This window comes from Aedes albopictus, chromosome 3 (assembly GCF_035046485.1).
Source record: "Aedes albopictus strain Foshan chromosome 3, AalbF5, whole genome shotgun sequence".
Lineage (NCBI taxonomy): Eukaryota > Metazoa > Arthropoda > Insecta > Diptera > Culicidae > Aedes > Aedes albopictus.
The window spans coordinates 111,006,145-111,025,357 of NC_085138.1; the positions used below are offsets into that span (position 1 = coordinate 111,006,145).

At 43.7% G+C, this 19,213-nt stretch overlaps 2 protein-coding genes across 2 annotated transcripts in view; one reads left to right on the forward strand and one right to left on the reverse strand.

Annotated features, from left to right (window-relative positions):
• Positions 1–528: 528 nt before the first annotated feature.
• On the reverse strand, positions 529–15,089 carry LOC109414508 (UMP-CMP kinase). Its single transcript, XM_019688349.3, has 2 exons — positions 14,365–15,089; positions 529–1,447 (listed from the first exon to the last, which is right to left on the reverse strand). The coding sequence occupies exons 1-2, from the start codon at positions 14,929–14,931 to the stop codon at positions 1,103–1,105; spliced, it is 912 nt and encodes a 303-aa protein (XP_019543894.2). The 5' UTR covers positions 14,932–15,089; the 3' UTR covers positions 529–1,102.
• A 3,241-nt stretch (positions 15,090–18,330) lies between these two features.
• The window catches only part of LOC109414486 (DNA-dependent protein kinase catalytic subunit), a 52,075-nt gene continuing 51,192 nt past the window's right edge, over positions 18,331–19,213 (forward strand). Inside the window, exon 1 of the mRNA XM_019688341.3 lies at positions 18,331–18,657. Coding sequence (XP_019543886.2) covers positions 18,519–18,657 — 139 coding nt within the window. The 5' untranslated portion in view covers positions 18,331–18,518. The remainder of the gene's footprint in view (positions 18,658–19,213) is intronic.

Consider the following 19,213-nt stretch of genomic DNA (forward strand, 5'->3'; position numbering starts at 1 on the left):
TCTGGAATCCTGAACAGAATTCATCTGGAATCCTGAGCATGATTCGTCCGGAATCCTGAGCAGGATTCACCTGGAATCCTGAGCAGGATTCGCCTGGAATCCTGAGCAGGATTCGTCTGGAATCCTGAACAGGATTCGTCTGGAATCCTAAACAGGATTCGTCTGGAATTTTGAACAGGGTTCGTTTGGAATCCTGTACAGGATTCGTTTGGAATCCTGTACAGGATTCGTCTGGAATCCTGAACAGAATTCACCTGGAACAGAATTCGTCTGGAATCCTGAACAGAATTCGTGGAACCTTGAACAGAATTCGTGGAACCCTGAACAGGATTCGTCTGGAATCCTGAACAGGATTCGTCTGGAATCCTGAACAGAATTCGTCTGGATTCCTGAACAGGATTCGTCTGGAATCCTGAACAGGAATCGTCTGGAATCCTGAGCAGGATTCCTTTGGAATCCTGATTTGCAGACCTCAAGCTAGGGCTTTCTCAACTTTTATCTATACAGAGTGAGTCTACGACGATAATCTGCCAAGTAAAATGCTCACCGAATTTATTCGACCTCAACTTTCGCTTTACCTAACAAACGGTCACTCCATTCCACGGAACTAGTACATATAATAATTGCCTATTTTTAGGTATTCGAACTACAAACCCATCCCGACCAACGAAGAACCAACAAAGTAACGAGCACTTCTTGCGGCGATCTCCCCCTCTCTTTCGGCTAATACTCACTGATTCACACATAAATACTAAACACATCTCTTGGCGATGCTGGACTAAGAGCGTTTTCTAGCACATGCAGCATATATCATCTAAAGATTCATTTTTGGTTGCTAGTTGGATTGCGGAATCGGCCCCGGGGACTGTTGTAGGCTTATGTAGGTATGTCGACTCAAAAGTTCAAAAACTGTACGGAATGACTCGATTAGAACTACGCTTCTGTCACTTTGCTTTGCTTGCCATTATTATTTAACAAAAAAAAAAGTACGAACTGTGTAAACTCTGTGTGTGTGTTGTATACGAACGTAAAATGGATAACCGTCACCGTCTTACCTCATGTTCCGGGTGTCCTCGCCCTCGCCCGTGGGGAAAGCTCCCTCTTAGTACGACCCCTTGAAGGCGGCTTTGACCGCTTCAAACACATCGTCCGGAGCTGGGGCAGCGTCGATCGGTTTCACCAGATCTTGCTTCCGGTAGTGCTCGATGATGGGCATCGTGTCGTTGATGTAGGTGTTGAAGCGCTTCTTCAGACTTTCGAGGTTGTCGTCGGAGCGGCCGCTGCTCTCGCCTCGCTTTAGGCACCGCTGGACGCACTGGTCCTCGGAGCACTCGAAGAACAGCACGAACAACAGCTGGACCTTGTCGGCCATCTTGCGGTTCCAGCCCTGCAGGTTATCCTCGTTGCGGGGGAACCCATCGATCAGGAATTTATCGTTGCCGGTGGCCTGAGGGGGAATGTGAAGATAGGGATGGTTTAATAGGATTGTAGACTGAATTAAATAGAGACATTGGTTTAACATCAAATTTACATACTGAAAGAACTTGTGTCGACATTTTCTGAAATGCTTAGAACACATTGTGGATCATCACATCCGTGATGTTCGTCTGGCCAACGTGCCTCTTCATGTAAACCAACATGCCTAACAATCTGGTAAGTCCACTGTGTCTCTTTTACACAATGTTGTATACGATATTGATAGAATAGTAACCATCGAATTGTAGTATGTCATGATTAGATTAGTTCAATAAACCTCATTAAGTATTATTAATTACCAAACCTAGCAGACGTATTATTCAATAGGTTATGAGCCCTAGCCGTTACCAAGGATACGGCTCTGTTAGTGAAGAAAATTTTTTCAAGCCCCATCGTCGGAAATGTCAAACCCTGAAGCAATCCGAAATGGTCCTGGATCCGGCTCGAATCAAGGTGGACAGTCAAGACATCCAGGAGGATCGGTTTCCCTACCGGTGCGAGAGGTTCTGCGAGGATCGGAAAACTACAGTTCTTGGTCCTTCGCCACCAAGATGGTCCTAATCAAGGAGCGGACCTGGTGCGCAGTGAAGGAGCAAGCTCAAGGTGATCCGGCGGTAAGCGATGAAATCTCCGACCAAGCGCTGGCGACTATATGTCTCAGCATCGATTCGAGCATATACGGATTGGTGCGGGATGCCAAGAATGCGAAAGAGGCGTGGGACAACCTTCGGAACACGTACGAGCACAGTGGGTCGACACGCAAGATCGGTCTGCTGAGGAGGCTCACAGGAATCCGGCTGGTTGGAGCTGAGCGCGACGAGGACATCATCTGCCAGACGACGCAGCAGTACGTGAATGAGCTGTTCACGACTAGTCATCAGTTGGCGGAAGTCGGATTCAAGGTCGATGACGCTTGGCTGGCCAGTTTGTTAATGAAAGGCCTGCCGAAACAGTACGACCCGATGATCCTCGGCCTGGAGTCATCCGGAATTAAGCTGACAGCGGACATCGTCAAGGCGAAGATCCTTCAAGACGTGAAAGTTTCAAGCGATACGAAACAAGGCGGAGAAGCGTTCCTGAGTAAGCCCAAGCAAGGTCCGAAGGCCGGCAGCGACAAAGCCAATGTGAAGTGCTACCGGTGCAAGAAAATGGGCCACTTCGCATCCCAGTGTTCCAGTCAAGCCGTCGAGAAGAAGAAGGAGAAGTACAGCAAGAACAGTGGACATGCCGCATTTTTCGCGGCGCTCAATGCAAGCCAGCCGTCCACTATGGCCGCGGCGGCAGCAGAGGAAGATTGGATATTCGATTCCGGAGCAACCGCTCATTTGTGCCGGAACAGAAACCTTCTGGAGGATGCGGTGAGTGTTTCGTCAAGCGTCAACGTGGCCAACAATGCGACGGTGCCGGTGGTCGCCAAAGGACTGGTGAACGTGTCGGCGGATGTTGGAGCCACAACCTGCGAAATTTCCATGAGCGATGTCCTGTGCGTACCGGATCTGGCAGTAAATTTGCTGTCGGTAAGTAGAATGTGCCAAAACGGTTACAGCGTGACGTTTACGAAGGAAGCGTGCAAGGTCGTCAGTCCGAAGAACGAAGTAGTTGCGGTTGGACAAGAGTCCGGCGGTTTGTATAAGTTGAGGAAAGCCCACAGTCCGACGGCGAATATGACCTGCAAGGCGGAGAACAACTTCCAGCTTTGGCACCGGAGGTTGTGCCATATGTCCGTTGACTGCATGAAGCGATTAGGCGGCATGGCAAGTGGGTTCGACTTCAGCGTGGCCAACTTTACGAAGTGTGTACCCTGCATACAAGGCAAGCATCCACGACAGCCGTTTCGATCCGTGGGACATCGTGAAGACCGTGTGCTGGAGTTGATACACTCCGATCTCTGTGGACCCATGGAGACGACATCGATTGGAGGAAGGCGCTACTTCCTAACGTTTATTGACGATGCAAGTAGGAAGGCGTTTGTGTATTTCCTGAAATCAAAAACGGAAGTATTAGAAGCGTTTCAAGACTTCAAGAGTTTCGCTGAGAACCAGACAGGTCAGAAAATCAAGCGGTTCAGGTCGGACAATGGGACCGAATATGTGAATCACCCTATGAAGCAGTTTCTTCGGCAGTCCGGTATTCAGCACGAGATGTCCGTTCCATACAACCCGGAACAGAATGGATTAGCTGAGCGTATGAACCGGACGATTGTGGAGAAAGCGAGGAGTATGCTGTGTGACGCGAAATTGGAGAAGCACTATTGGGCCGAAGCTGTTGCGACGGCTTCGTGCGTGATCAACCGATCGCCAACGAAAGGGTTGCCGGTGACACCAGAAGAAGCGTTTACCGGACGAAGACCGGACCTAGCCCATCTGCGCGTATTTGGATCCAAGGTAATGTTTCACGTGCCGAAAGAGAAGAGGAGGAAGTGGGATCCAAAGTCCGAGCCCGGAATTTTCATGGGCTACAGCAGCAATTCCAAAACGTACCGAGTGTACAGTCCGAAGGTGAAGAACGTTATCGTCAGCCGGGATGTCATATTCCTGGACGAAAGTGCGATCAACCAGATTCCTGAGTTTGAAGAAGCGACCATAGAAGATGTTCCACTTGATGTGGTCGTTCAGCCAGTCGTCCAAGATCAAGACCAAGATCAGCGGAACGTGCCCGGGGTGCAAGACGACGATGATGAAGATAGTAGTGAGTCCGATTACGATGACCCGGAGGGGGAAGAAACCGATGTTCAAGAGCAGCAGCCCGTTCAGCAGTCGCAGCCTGTTGCGCTCCCCTCACAAACAGAGGACCCACGCAAGTTGGTAAGGCGCAGTGAGCGGGAGCGCGTGCTCCCAGGCAAGTATCGAAACTTTATTATGAACTGCAGTGCCGCCCCTAAAAATCCTCAACAGTTTTCAGAACCGAACCCAGAGTACGATGGTCCCCATAATGCCAATCCGGTGGTGTTCAATGAGCCGAATACGTTCCAGGAGGCGATTTCCGGTGAAGGCAGCGACCGGTGGAAGGAGGCCATGCAGTCGGAGTATGACGCCCTACAGAAGAACTGCACGTGGGAGCTGACGAAGCTACCTGCCGGACGAAAGGCCTTGCGGTCGAAGTGGGTGTACAAGGTGAAGACCAACTCCGATGAGACGGTGGAGAGATACAAAGCCCGCCTGGTAATCAAGGGCTTCTCTCAAGTTAAGGGTGTGGACTACAATGAGACCTATGCACCTGTAGTGCGATACGCCACCGTTCGCTACCTCATGTCCCTGGCGGCCAGGATGAATTTGAAGGTGCAGCAGATGGATGCCGTGACGGCGTTCTTGCAGGGAAACCTAGAGGACGAGGAAATATTCATGGAGCAACCAGAAGGGTTCGTGGACCAGAAGGCGCCAACGAAAGTCTGCAAGTTGAAGAAGGCGTTGTACGGCCTCAAACAGGCCAGCAGGGTCTGGAATCTGAAGCTGGATGCTGAGCTCAAGCGAATCGGGTTGAAGCGGTCCAGATACGACACCTGTGTCTACTACAAGATCGAAGGCACAAGTATCTTGATAGTAGCAGTGTATGTGGACGACCTGCTCATTTTTTCGAACAACGCGCGCTGGGAGGAGAATTTGAAGAAGCAGCTGACCAAGAAGTTCAGGATGAAGGACTTGGGACTGGCCAACAAAGTTCTCGGAATTCGTGTAACCAGAGAGGACGGCGTAGTAAGGTTGGACCAAGAGCAGTACATCAACGAGCTCCTAGATCGGTTCGGCGCGACTGACTGCAACACCGTTACCACACCAGCGGACCCGGGACAGAAGCTCACGAAGCAAATGAGTCCAAAGTCGGAAGAAGAGCGGAAGCAGATGGAGAAGGTTCCTTTCCGGGAACTAGTCGGCGGCCTGCAATATTTGGCCCAAGGCACTCGGCCGGATATTAGCTTTGCTGTTAACGCCGTAAGCCATTTCGTTAACGATCCGGGGAAAGCTCACTGGACTGCGGCGAAGCGAATCCTCCGCTACCTAAAAGGCACGAAGAAAATGAAGCTGACGTACAATGGACGGTGCAACGGAAGCTTCGTAGGCTACTGTAATGCGGACTGGGGAAACGACACCGACACCCGTCGGTCCATCACCGGATATGTGTTCCTGCAATCTGGTGGGCCGATATCATGGAACTGTCGCAAGCAGACGACGGTTGCTCTCTCGACGACGGAAGCCGAGTACATGGCGATTTCGGCTGCTACGCAGGAAGCCATCTTGTGGAGAGGTTTTCGAGAGGAGCTGTCCGGATGTGCTGAACCGGTGCCCATTTTTTGCGACAATCGGAGTGCTGTTCACCTGGCGGAGAAAGAAATCGGTTATTCTTCAAGAAGCAAACATATTGATATTCGGCATCATTTCGTCAGGCAGTACATCGAAGACAAATACATTATTCTCGAACATGTTAGTTCCGAGTATCAAGCAGCGGACATGCTCACCAAGGCACTACCGACGAAGAACTTTGAAGATGGAAGGAAGACCCTCGGAATTAGAGAAATTCTCGGTTAAGGGGGGATGATAGAATAGTAACCATCGAATTGTAGTATGTCATGATTAGATTAGTTCAATAAACCTCATTAAGTATTAGACTACCAAACCTAGCAGACGTATTATTCAATAGATATCGAGAAAGCATTCGCTCAAAAGCAATCTTGTTTGGGTGATTTCTTAGATATCGAGGGTGCCTTTGACAATGTGCCTTTCGTTGCCATATCAGAAGCCGCACGGAGTCATGGTATATCTCCAATGATTTCCAATTGGATTCATCAAATGCTCAAAAACCGATATCTCTTCTCGACATTGCGTCTAGCAGGGATTAGGAAATTGAGTGTTTGTGGATGCCCCCAAGGGGGAGTCTTATCACCGCTTTTGTGGAATCTCGTAGCAGATACGCTATTGAGGCAACTCAATTATAGCGGTTTTCCTACTTATGGTTTTGCCGACGACTACCTAGCATTGTTAGCACCCTTTTCGACCTGATGCAAAGCGCCCTTCAGGTAGTTGAAAGTGGGTTTCGCCATTATGGCCTTTCGGATAATCCGAGTAAAACATCTATTGTTCTTTTTACTGAAAGGCGAAACAGTAATGGCGTTCGACCTTTGCATCTCTGCGATTCTGAAATCGATGTGACTGAACAGGCAAAGTACGTTGGAGTCATTCTTGATTCCAAGCTCTCCTGGACACCACACATTGAGTTCAGAATCAAGAAAGCTTGTATGGCCTTCGGGAAATGTCGGCGAACCTTTGGTACAACTTGGGGTCTAAAACCCAAGTATATCAAATGGATCTACACAACTGTTGTTCGGCCAATATGTATGTATGTATGTTTGTTTATTCGTAACGGTAACCTATTAGTACAATACTTTATCTTAGGTCAAAGAATCTGTTTTAATGAAAATTACATGTAGAAAAGAATAAAGCCGCAACGTACAAAACAAAAAATAAAACAACTAAACAAATGAAGTAATGGAATTCTAAGCAGGACTACACTGAACAAAATACTAAACAAGATTTCTAACCAGTGAATCAAAATTCAACCATCGCGCAACAATAATGACAATTTCGCAACCTGTATTTGTTGCGACAAAACAACCCATGCGACATAAGTTTGTCCCAACTTGAAAATAATGGGATTAACATCGTACACCACGAATTTAGAGATTTTTAAGCCTTTCATTGCGATTTTCGAACGGTAACTTCGAGTCGGTAAACACCGCAACTCTGGTGAAGCTCTATCATCAAACAGTTTCGACTTTGGGTTAGTAATAATTGATTATTCACGAGTTGAAAAGTACGCAACAAATTCAGCTTCCGTTTTGTCTGCAACAAAAAATTCAGAGATCATGTCATTATCTGTCACCAGTAGGGATAATGACTAATCGTCGCACCTTCTTTGTTGCTTGTTTTGTGCCTCTTTTGTCTGACAATTCACTTCACTGTTTCTAACTAATGCTTTAAAAGTGGCTAATGTTGGTTTCAGCTTGGCATCATTAGGTAAGCCGTTCCAGCAGGTGAGTTCGTAAACCAGTATACTCTTCCCGCTCGAGGTCGTATGTCTTGGGATAATGAAACCGCGAGCTCGCTGCATCTGTCCTCGCTGTAGATGATGTTGGATATAGTTAGGTAGTTCTCCATAGTATGCTTGCCTCATGAAGCAGCAAATTCTCATTCGATAGTTTGATGGCAGGTCGACACCAAGAATGGAGCTTCGCAGAGTTTCAGTTGATTCACGCCGCCGGAGACCATATACAAAACGTACGGCAGATTTGAAGCAACGATGCAGTCGTTCCTTGAGCGCCGCTGACAGTCCCGGATAGTACACGACATCCGCGTATGTGAAGATAGGCATTACAACTGCCTGAACCAATTTACGTCGTGTCTGCATGGAGAGCACAGAGGCAAACCTACGAAAAGTGCGAAGGATATTGAACACTTTAAGAATAACATCATTCACTTGTTGCGACCACGAGAGGTTATGGTCAAGTTTGAGGCCTAGATTCGTGACTTCGTTGGACAACGGTACAATTTGCCCACCGAATGTTATGTCGATTTGCGGTACAACAACACCCGCCTTGCTAAAGACGATTGCTTGCGTCTTCTTCGGGTTAGGCACCAGGCAGTTGACATCTGCCCATGTGACTATAGCCTCAAGGTCTGTATTGATGGCTCGTACCAGTCTGTCGATTTTAGATACAGGGCCTGATATGTAGACTTGGAGGTCATCCTCGTAAAGATGATAGTGGCATTTTAGTGACGAGGACAAGCTGTTGATATATAGGCTGAAAAGCAGCGCACTGAGGCATGATCCCTGAGGAGTACCGTCGAGGACGTCCAGTTCATCAGACACAACATTTCCCAGGCGAACAGACTGCTTCCTATGTTCAAGAAACGATTCCACCAGGTCGCACGCTGTTTGGGAGAAGAATTCGTTCTGCAGCTTGGTTCGAAGAAGTCGGTGGTTCACGCAGTTGAAGGCTAGAGAAAAATCTACAAGGACCATAACGGTACACTGAGAAAATTTTCCATATTGGGTTTATGTGTCACCTGATATAGATTTTTGCAATTAGAAACTAAATATAAACATTATTTGTATGACACATATACGAGGATGAACTTCACCGTTATTAAAATTATGTGTCGAGTATATAAATGACAGAATGATCAAATATGAATGTTATGATCCCATCGTACATAGTTTTCATTAGTGTTTCCAATTATTTTTACTGCTTCTCTTTTGTTTTATAATTGGAGGTTAGTTCCCTTTGCTTTATTGATAAATTGATAAAATAACTATTATTGACATATTATTGATAATATTGTATATTTATTTAAAGAAGTTTCTACATGAAGTGCGGACCGTCGGTAGTAGCTATTGCTATAAATCTCGAGAAAAAAATAACACTTTTAATCAAGCTGCAAATACGCTGTGCCTTGCTTCCGATTACGTAATTTGCCTTCCGGGTCACTAATCCATTCCCATCTGCAGAACGACGCATATCCATCGATGATCTTTGATAGCATTTCCACCACCGGGCCCATTGGCAGCATGATTCCGTCCGTAATTTCGTCCTGATCCAGATCCTGATCCGTTATCTCCTCCGATCTCGTCATCATACACACCATCCGACAGTTAACCGACGATTTTTCACTGCTGCCATTCCTGGATCAAGCATCCGCGGATATGATGGAAATCATTATGGAGAAAGCCTAATGTCGATCATGTTAGGGTGCTGTAAAATAACATTTCGAATTAAATATCGCAAGATTGATTATTTCAATAATCAAATTACCATTTTACCTTTATTTGTAATCGCCAACACCACTTGGAACAAATCGGGAAACATCTCAACCCGTTTTTCACTGCCTTCAAAATGGTAGTTCCGAGCAAGACTCCGAGCTGCTGCTGCTGCTGATGTTGCCGCCGTCATCGTTGTTGTTCACGAGTTCATTTCCTATATATTATTTATGTGTGAAACTTTATAGATTTTTACTATGTGGTCTTCACACATAAATCATAAAAGCAATCATCATATGTGTTATGACGTTATATTATGATATTAATTTGTATTGTGCTTTAAAATGTTATGTGTTTTGGCACATATAAAAAAATATTGGAATTTTGTCAGTGTACAGTTATCATCATCCATATTTGAGTAGACGTCATGCACAATCTTAGCAAGTGCGGTGGTTGTACTATGTCTTTTCCGATATCCAGATTGGAGAGATGCTAGCAGAGGTACGTGACAGCTGTCAAGGAAATCAGTGACTTGACATAGCAATACCTTTTCAAACACCTTCGATATCGCTGGCAAAACACTGATTGACCGGTAATCCTTAGGCTGAGTTGGATTGGACTGCTTCGGGATGGGGGTGATAATCGCCTTTTTCCAGTTTAATGGGAAGGATTTCGTATCAATGATCGAGTTGAACAAATGCGACAAATGTGGGAGGATAAATGGAGAGAGTAATTTGATGAAGGAAATGGGAATCTGATCTGGGCGTTTGTTTGGATCTCGTGCATCTTCCGGCAAATTTCGTCGCTGTTTGTATGACGAAAGTTGAATTCAGCTATGTCGGTGCCATCCGTCGTACGAATACGAGTTGTTGTAGTTGGAGTAGGACGTTAAAGTTGTCGATGACCGTTGCAGAAGAAGTGGTTCAAATCGCCAGCATTGGTTCCCTCGGTAGGTGGACTCTTTTTTGCATTATTGTGTATTCCCTCTCTCTGAAGGTTACACCATAGCTTCTTCGCTGGCAGATTGTGATCAAAATGTTGTTCGGCATAACGCTTCTTTGCAGCGAATATGAGGGAGCTGGCCCTGTCCCGCTTTTGGATGTAATCTTGCCATTGATTGTTCCCTCTGACTCTGTTAGAATTCCGTGCGCACAATGTGTTGGCCATATTTCTAAGTGCAACAGCCTGTTTGATATTTTCAGAGAGCCAGGGTGTACGTCTGTCGCGGATAGTGATGGTGCGTTCGGGAGCATGGTTATCGAGTAGGTCTTTCAGTTCAGCAGTAAGCAAGTCTGCTTTGGTTTTTGTATCCGTCGCGTTATAGAAGAGTTGAAGATCCCTGACTTGAAAATCAGCCTGCAGTTGTACCGGATCGATGGAACGAAAGTTACGGACTTGCATTGTCTGTGGAGTGGGTTTGCGAACCTTGATGTCTGCCAACAGGTACACCACCTCGTGGTCGGAGATCGAGTTACCACAGCAAGCTTTCGACTTGATAACAATATTGGCCTATGGATGTCTTGTGTGGTGGCAAAAGGGCGAAATGAGAACGGTCCAATCAAAGTTAGGCCATCTGCAAAGGATGTGCTTAATGGCGATGACACTGCACCGTTTTTCAGACCGAAATCTTTGCTCTTATGTACGCAGTGCAATCAGTACTTCAGCAGCACGTAATGGGCAAAGTAATATACTTCTGTTCAGATAGCCAGGCTGCTATTAAAGCACTTGCTTCGGCCAACTTCGAAGATAGTTATCGCTTGTCGACCTCAAATCGAGGAGCTGAATTCAGCAAACGCTGTTCACCTTGTATGGGTGCCTGGCAGTCTTGTGCATTATCACCATCATAACACAAAAAAGCCGCAACATCAACATTGCCCTTCTTCTTCCACCGTCGCTATGTTGCAAACGAACACATTCGAGACGAACGCATTGATACGGTGGCTGCCGCCGCCACTCTCTTTCTCTGCACATCTCCTGAGCAGCCGAACGCTTGTTAACCGTCATTCCGACGCAGAGCTATGTCACTCACTGCTGGGTGACTCTCATCTGAAAGGGCCAGGATGAAGGTCAATTTGTTAAGTAGTATTGCATGGCGTAGTAAACACAAACATAGCACGCCCTATGAATAGAATGCAAGGAGTAGAACAAAAACTCGCTTCGGTGTTTTATCATGTGGTTCGAAAACAAGAGACGATCGCTGCTGCTGGATGTGGTTGACTCTGCATTGAACGAGGGTTGGCTTGAGTGGCTTTTGCGTGAATCGATTATGTTTTGATGGACTGCGTTTGTCGTATGAAGTGATGGTTAAAGCGAGTGTCGTTCGACATTGACCATCCTGAAACTGCACAACCCTGGACTGCCTGGCTATTCTTCCATCGCTGGAAATGAATTGGCTGATGAGTTAGCTCACACTGGAGCATCACATGACTTCATTGGCCCTGAGCCAGCTATTCCGATATCGAAGTGTTGGGTAAAGCTTCAGATTCACACCTGGGCTGCTACTCAACACAGACAATACTGGAATAGTTTGGAGTCATGTCGTCAAACCAAATTGTATTGTACTGAGCCATCTCCAAGGGTGGCGAAGTAGGGTGACGATGGGTATTATCGGCAGGTTTGTTCTCTTCGTCATGGGGGATTTTTGTCGGCCAAATTTCCTGAAACTTTGTCGTATAACTCAGCTTGGTTGGGAAGGATTTGAGGCCAACTCTGAGTTCAGCAGCTTTCAAGAAACCCCCCATGACGAAGAGAACAAAACTGCCGAAAATACACAATTTCCCCTATCTTACAAATCTGTCAAAGCAGAATAGCAGCATTCTGGTCAAAGCATTGACTGGCCACTGCCAACTCAGCTATCACACGGCGAATATTCAGCAAGCTTATTCATTTGCATGTGATAGCTGTGAATCCGATTATGGAACTTCGTATCATTTGATATGCAACTGTCCAGTTTTTGCGCAACTGCGTTTCCGAGTATTCGGTAAACACTTATTAAGTGAAACTGAGAGTGTACGGAGGTTGCGTCGTGGGTCGAGTCTGTTCCGAATTTTTCGCTTCCAATGATAATTATTTCTATATGATGTATAAAACATTGCTCTGGTTTTTGTGTATTTATCTAACAAATATTGAAAAGTTGTGTCGGCGCTAGTTCCCAATACACTTTTAGTTGATAATAAATATTTTCTTTCATTTTTTGCATCTACACAAAAGAGTGAGAAGTGTTAGTTCGGGCTCGCCGGTCGAGAAAAAAAATCTGGGCGCCGACAAAAGAGACGTGTTAAATGTATTTCTGTGTTCCCTGCCATCCTCGAAGACCGTAAGGACGTGGCCGGCTCCGTTATTGACCTTACTAAAGTTGAGAGCTCTCGAACTGTGTACATTGAGAATAGTAAGCTAGTACCAAGCCCTATTCATTGGTTCCTTGTGCAATTTCGATTGCTCTGGTTAATCACGGAGTAGCAACTACGAATTGTGCGGTCATCTATGCTCATGCTCATAGATGCTCATGCTCAACACTGAAACTGACTTCAGAGACCTGAATCTTCAGGATATTATGTTGTTCCTTACCCGCTGTGGTAAAGAGCTATAGGCTCTTTTTCGCTTTATGCGATATTACAGTTCCCTTTTCAGGGCGCTGTTTGAACCCATTGTGGTACGCTTATGCCGTAGTATCCTCTTCCAGGGAACTTTTCCTATTGCCCTACCTGTCCTTATCCCCATCCTTATCTTTATTTCCTTCCTTTTCCCTCAGGTAGATGATGAAATAGGCTATTATTTTGGCGATGGCACAAATGACCCAAATGGAAGATAACGTGCCTTTGGTGCCGGCCTTCTGATACCTAATAGTTGATTCTTACCACCGTAACAGGCGGTCCGTAGTGTTAATCTTAGCCAATTGAGACAACCGCTACCGACACTACACAGCTATCTAGGCTGATCGAGAAAAGAAGTTAATATTGATGATCAACATCATACGAGCTCGAACAGCCGAGCTCCACTACTGCTACTATTTTGTTTGAAGCTCATATTTTGACTCCAAGAATTGGACGGGAAAAAGGTCCACCACGCCAGAGCCCTGGTAAGGACTTACTGTTAGGAGTGGCACAGGGGCCCCACAAGCTCGTTAATGATCGGGCATCTTTTCCCTCATTCCTCGATACGGGTCGCTTGACAACTTGAATTGGAGCTAACCTGTTTGGTAGACTCTTACCATAAGCTCTGGGATTACTTCAACACGGATTTCTAATGCTCCCTCGGAACAATTGTGTACTAGCAGTCCCGACAGTATGTTCGCCCAGAATTCTTCTAAGAATTTGCTCAAGATTTTATCTGGAACTTCTAACAAATTTGGCATTTCCATTCCATTGTTTCGAAGGCTGTTTCAAATATCATTCCTGTTAAAGAACTAGACTGAATACATCTTCTATCGCGAGCAAAGTCAATGCAAAACAATATGATTTCAACAACCGCTCAGTTAATAACTGTGGATCGCACTGTGACACAGCTCAAGGATAATCAAGCTAAGTAGCTGGTTCAGATCCCATTGCTGGAACGCAGCAAAAGAAGTTATTCTACATAATAGAAATATAAAAAGAATTTCTGTGGACAAAACAAATGCCCATGTGAAAGCCTCTTGCTGGATGGGCGCATGCGCCTCATTTTCCTCGTACACCGTTCGATAATGCGTGTGACACGAATGGTGGAGAAACTTGTTCCACCATGAATCGACCGATACATGATGTCTATTAGTAAAAGCTAAAAATAATTTAGGATACAAATCTAATCTTATGACAGTCACATGCATGATATTGAGTGGAACTTTTGCAAGATATTCAAGATTAAGTGGAAGTCAAAGTAGCGAGACGGCTTCATGTTGGGAAAAGCTTCAATTTAGAAACCACTGTTCACTGCTAATTGGATGGAAAAAAGAGGTTTGTTTCAATCTATGCAGAATGTTCCAAGTGTGTCTGATAACATATCATCGCCACACAAAAAAGTCTGAATGCCAAGGACACAAGTGAATCAACCATTATGCAAGTGATGACAAACATTATTCTCGACCACCACTCGAACGTGATGGAAACGCAAATATCCCACACTTCTGTTCCCTTCACCAACCACCCACCCACCCTGCACACTCACCTCCTTGGTTTTGATCATGGCGTTCTCCAACAGGGCGCAGGTAATCTCCACCGGAACGATCCGGCCGTTCTTGATGTTGTCCTCGATGAGGGCCCCGTATTCGGAACCCTCGCGTTTCCGTTCCTCCCGCAGCAGATCGCCGGCGGACAGATGCGTGAAGCCGAAAGTTTCCACGATCTTTTCGCACTGGGTTCCCTTGCCGGCGCCGGGCGCTCCCAGTACGAACACAATCTTTGGTTTGCTCGAGTCTCCGCTCATTTTTCTGCCGCGATTGCCAAATGCCACCACCACCGGAAGGATTCGATTATCACTGATTAGGAGGGAGCCGCTTGATCTGCTGCCGCTGCTGCTGTTGACCGCCCAAAACGAGGATGTACGCGCACCACCGACGAAAGCACCACCAACACTACTGACGTTTGATTGAGCGGCGAACGTTGTCGGACCGAATTTGCGAATCGCCGAAGCTGACGGTAATGACGATGATGATGACCTAGATAACAACTGCTTACCGGCGGCGGTGCCAATCGATGTCGTCAGCGTGCGACGGAGCAACAGTGCGGAATTCATAAACACTAAACTCCTCGCGTTGGTATTCGAGCGGGGGTGGCGTTCACTCGCGAACGGGGATTTAAAACGAGCTAGAAACTACGCCAGCGGAGTCCTTTTAAATGTTGGTCCGCGGGGAGGCACGAGAACGACGACAAAACGAACGGTGTTTTACGTAAAATCAGATGTTCGGGATCATTGATGATGATGGATGATGGTGATTATGTCATTTGATGGGTTGGCTTCTTCGACCATCGGGGACGGTGACCCTTTTTGGTTCGTTCGAGCAGTTGATACACTAAACGAAAGCGTTAAATATCTTTTTGCAACTTCTCATCGTAATAGGCCATTTTACCTTACGCAAATCTGACAGGAAAAGGCCTACTTTCCCACACCAAATTAACAGTGCTGGAATGATTCATTACAGCACTGATTTGCGTTGCGTAATGAACCATTACAGCACTGTTTTCAGTTTTGATCAACTTATTGATGCTTTCTGGACGCAGGTTTGAAAAATTGTGACAACTGCACAGTATAACCTGCTATGATCAGACTTCCTTAATCATGGCTATGAACATCAGTGTGCAGTCTGATGAAAAAGTTTAGTTAAAAACTATCCTCAAGTGGTAATTTATGAAGGTGCAAAAAACGATGTACGCAACTCGGTGCAGAACTCGATTTTTACAGCACTCGTCGTAATTATCCAACTCGGCAAGCCTCGTTGGATAAATGTACGACTGGTGCTGTAAAAATCTTCATTCTGCACCTTGTTGCGTAAACTACTAATATTGAATTTATTAAATTTAGTTATTTGTTAATTAGCTCATTTCATGAATGAAAATTTAACAGGAGGTCGCGTTCAAGCCCGTGAGTGTGAATATCACTATCAACATTGTAGTCGTTTCGTAAAATAGACTATTATCATTGCGATACCCTGATAAAAATATCATAAAATACGATAAATTTAACGTATTAAACGTATTAAACGTATTGTAATTAACACAGCACACTCACCATTATCCCTATTGTTCTATACCATTCCGCGAATGGTAAATGGCACTTTTACAATAAAAAATGGTGGTCGTTATGTATCTTAACCATAAAATTTTGAGAAAATTTTCATACACTTTTTTGCGAAAAACAATATAATGTATTGTGTTTTTATGAGACATTTTTGGGGCAATTTTCAAAAGAAAACAATATATCTTAAAGTTTTTTCATTGTTCTTACAATACAAGTACAATTAATTGAATGGCGTCAAATGAATCGTTGTTACAATAAAAATACAATAATATTTGTTGTTGTTTGTAAATAAGCAGTTTTCGCTTTTGAAAATCCATAGAATTTATATTTCCCGCTAACATTTATATCCAGCATTTACGAGCACTAACGGCCGCCAGTATGATATGCACATTTTATGATAAGAGTCAAACTTTCTGATGTCTGTCTGGTATGTGTTGCTTGGCAGCTGTTGATAAGATCTATCATCAATCTTTTCAAATAACTGCCAAATATCACAAGTCAGACCTCAGGTCGTATGATCCATACCATAAATCGTTCACAATTCAAGTGGCCATTAGTATCTGTAAATGCTGAAGAAAAATGTTACCGAGTAATATGAATGCTTTGGTTTTTCAAAGGCGAAATCTGTTAACATAACAACAAATATTATTGCATGTTTATTTTAACATCGGTTCCATTGACCCCATTAAACAAATTGTATTTGTATTGTTATCAATGGTAGTTTACTATTTACTAGATTCCTTTAATTTATTGGAAAACAGTAGAAAAATCATTGTTTATCTTTTTCTTGTCGTAACGTCCTCATTTGGCTAAAACCTGCTTTTCAGCTAGTTTTCTATAAGTACTTCCTCAATTATTCATTGAGAGCTTCCTCTGCCAACACCGCTTGACGTCTGTCAGTCGTTGAAGTTTTAGCGAATAACATTCAATAATCGAAACATCTACTGTACTCAAATTTAAAACAAAAACTATAAAAAAATATGTCAAGTGATTTTGTATTTGATTATACAAACATGATCCAAGCAACAATAATATTTATTGTTATTTATTTGTTACGAATTGTTTTAAGTGTAATTGAGAAATAATCTCTTTTTTAATAAAAAGTCCATGAGAACTTTGCAGGCACTTTTGCAACTATATAAAAACAACTTAAATTAATTTTTACTGATAGTAACTTTTAATTATTATAGAACTATTGAAAAACAATCGAACCAATTAGTCACTAATAAAGCTAATGTTCATTTATTGTACGAACTATATGGGCTTGATTTCTATTGTAAAAAGTAACAATATATCTACACTGAAATAAATTTTGTTGTGGAAACTACCGATTCCATAGTAAAATTACTAACCGTACCTATGATTCTCAACCGACAACAAAATCTGTTAAGGTAGCTGAAATATGCTTGAAATTACAATGCATTGTAGTAAATTCAACTAAAAGCATAGTCGTCTCAACAACAAAACATTGTTAATTTTTCCAGGACACGCATTTTACAACACAGTGTGGTTAAAAATACAATACTCATTTGTTAAATTAAGATTATTTTTGGCAATGTTAACTGCACTGCTAGTTAAGTTGACAGTGTTTTAGTGGAATTAACTGGAAAATGTTGTCGGTTGAGAATCATAGGTACGGTTAGTAATTTTACTATGGAATCGGTAGTTTCCACAACAAAATTTATTTCAGTGTACTATGTGTTTTATTGTGAACAATAAAACCAGTCATACGTTAATAATATTTACCATGTAATGAATGGTAATTTTTTATCCGGGATAAAATGCGAAGATTTGAATTGATCGCAAAGACATGATGTTTTTCAGAGCATAAGGCAATCTAGCGTTCATCACCCTTCTTTCTCAAGCAGTCACAGAGGATAGCAATTTTTGTTTAATATTTTCATAGGGAAACGTTTCCGTATGAAAACAAACCTATCCTCCCCGGGAGCGAAACAGAGAAAGGTGATCAAATGTCAGATAGCCTTATGCTTTTTAAAACTCGCACTCGCAATGATGATTATTGAAGACTGGTTATTATGTTTCCAGTTCAAAACCGAATTAGCGACATTTTTTCTTTGACTTCCGCTGCTTTTGCCTTGCGTTAAACACAATGTCGGAAGTGGGGCGCTGTATTGTATTTACACCTGGTGCTCTATACAGCGCCCCACTTCCGACATAGTGTTTAACGCAAGGCAAAAGCAGCGGAAGTCAAAGAAAAAATGTCGCTAATTCGGTTTTGAACTGGAAACATAATATAAAGGAGAATTGAAGCCGCATTGAACCAGAAATACTTTTATTAACTCTTGAAATTATTTTGTCATTCCGATCACAAATAAAGATTTGGCTCAGTGTAGTAGCACCGGTTGATTTTTGTTTGTTGTTTTTATTTGCTTGTGTGATCAGTAGTTTTCTTTCATTCATGTATTTTCATGCCGGCGGTTAAATTTCGGTATCAGAAGTCGCGCAATAAATTCATTGGAAAATTGCGGTTTATTCGAACAACTACAAGCAATTATGTAGTGTAGCAACTGTGGTAATCTATTTCTGTGATAAAACCCGGGAAATAAGTGTTTAGTTTGTTAGTGATGGCTACGGAACTGGAGCGGGTGCTTTCTCTGTTGAAAGGATGCATTGACTCGCAACATGCCGCCAAAGCGAAGGAATGCATTGTTACCATCGGTGAGCTGGTTCTCGCCGGCGAGGGACAAAGTTCAGCTGAAACAGGTGAGTAACTGCTCAGGATAAGGATTTACGTGGATTTACGAGAAAATGGTTATTTATGTAAAGAGTTGGAAAAAGTTGAAGTTTTCAGCATGTTTTCTCCTAGGATAGGAAGTTCCCCATAGATTCACCATAGATCTTTTTTTATGTGTTTCTGCATGTATTCCTTCAGAGATTTGTTCAGAGAATTCCCATATCCTTTTCCCAATTCCTTCAAGAAATCTGCTCCATATGATTTCAATAATTCGAAGTATATTTTCAAAGTATAATATTTCCAGAGGTTATTCAAAAATTAATCCTGGAATTTGTACAAAAAAATCCTTTAGGGGTTCTTCTTTCAAGAATTCCTTCAATGATTTGTCCAGAATAAATGACAGACATATGTTCCTTCATTTTTTCTCAGGGATTCCTAAAGACATTCTTGTAGGAATTCATTTAGAAAGCTCTCCTAGGATTGACTAAAAAAACCTTCTGGATTGCTTCCAGAATTCCTCCTGGGGTTTCTTTAGGAAATCCTGCAGGTATTCCTCCAAGGTTTCCTCCAGGGATTCATTCGGGA

What these genes read in the sequence shown, in the direction of transcription:
- LOC109414508 (XM_019688349.3), bottom strand. Translation starts at nt 14,931, where the DNA reads ATGAATTCCGCACTGTTGCTCCGTCGCACGCTGACGACATCGATTGGC. An exon ending in CCATGATCAAAACCAAGGAG is followed by an intron (nt 1,448 to 14,364) that starts GTGAGTGTGCAG and finishes ATTCCCCCTCAG; the next exon opens with GCCACCGGCAACGATAAATT.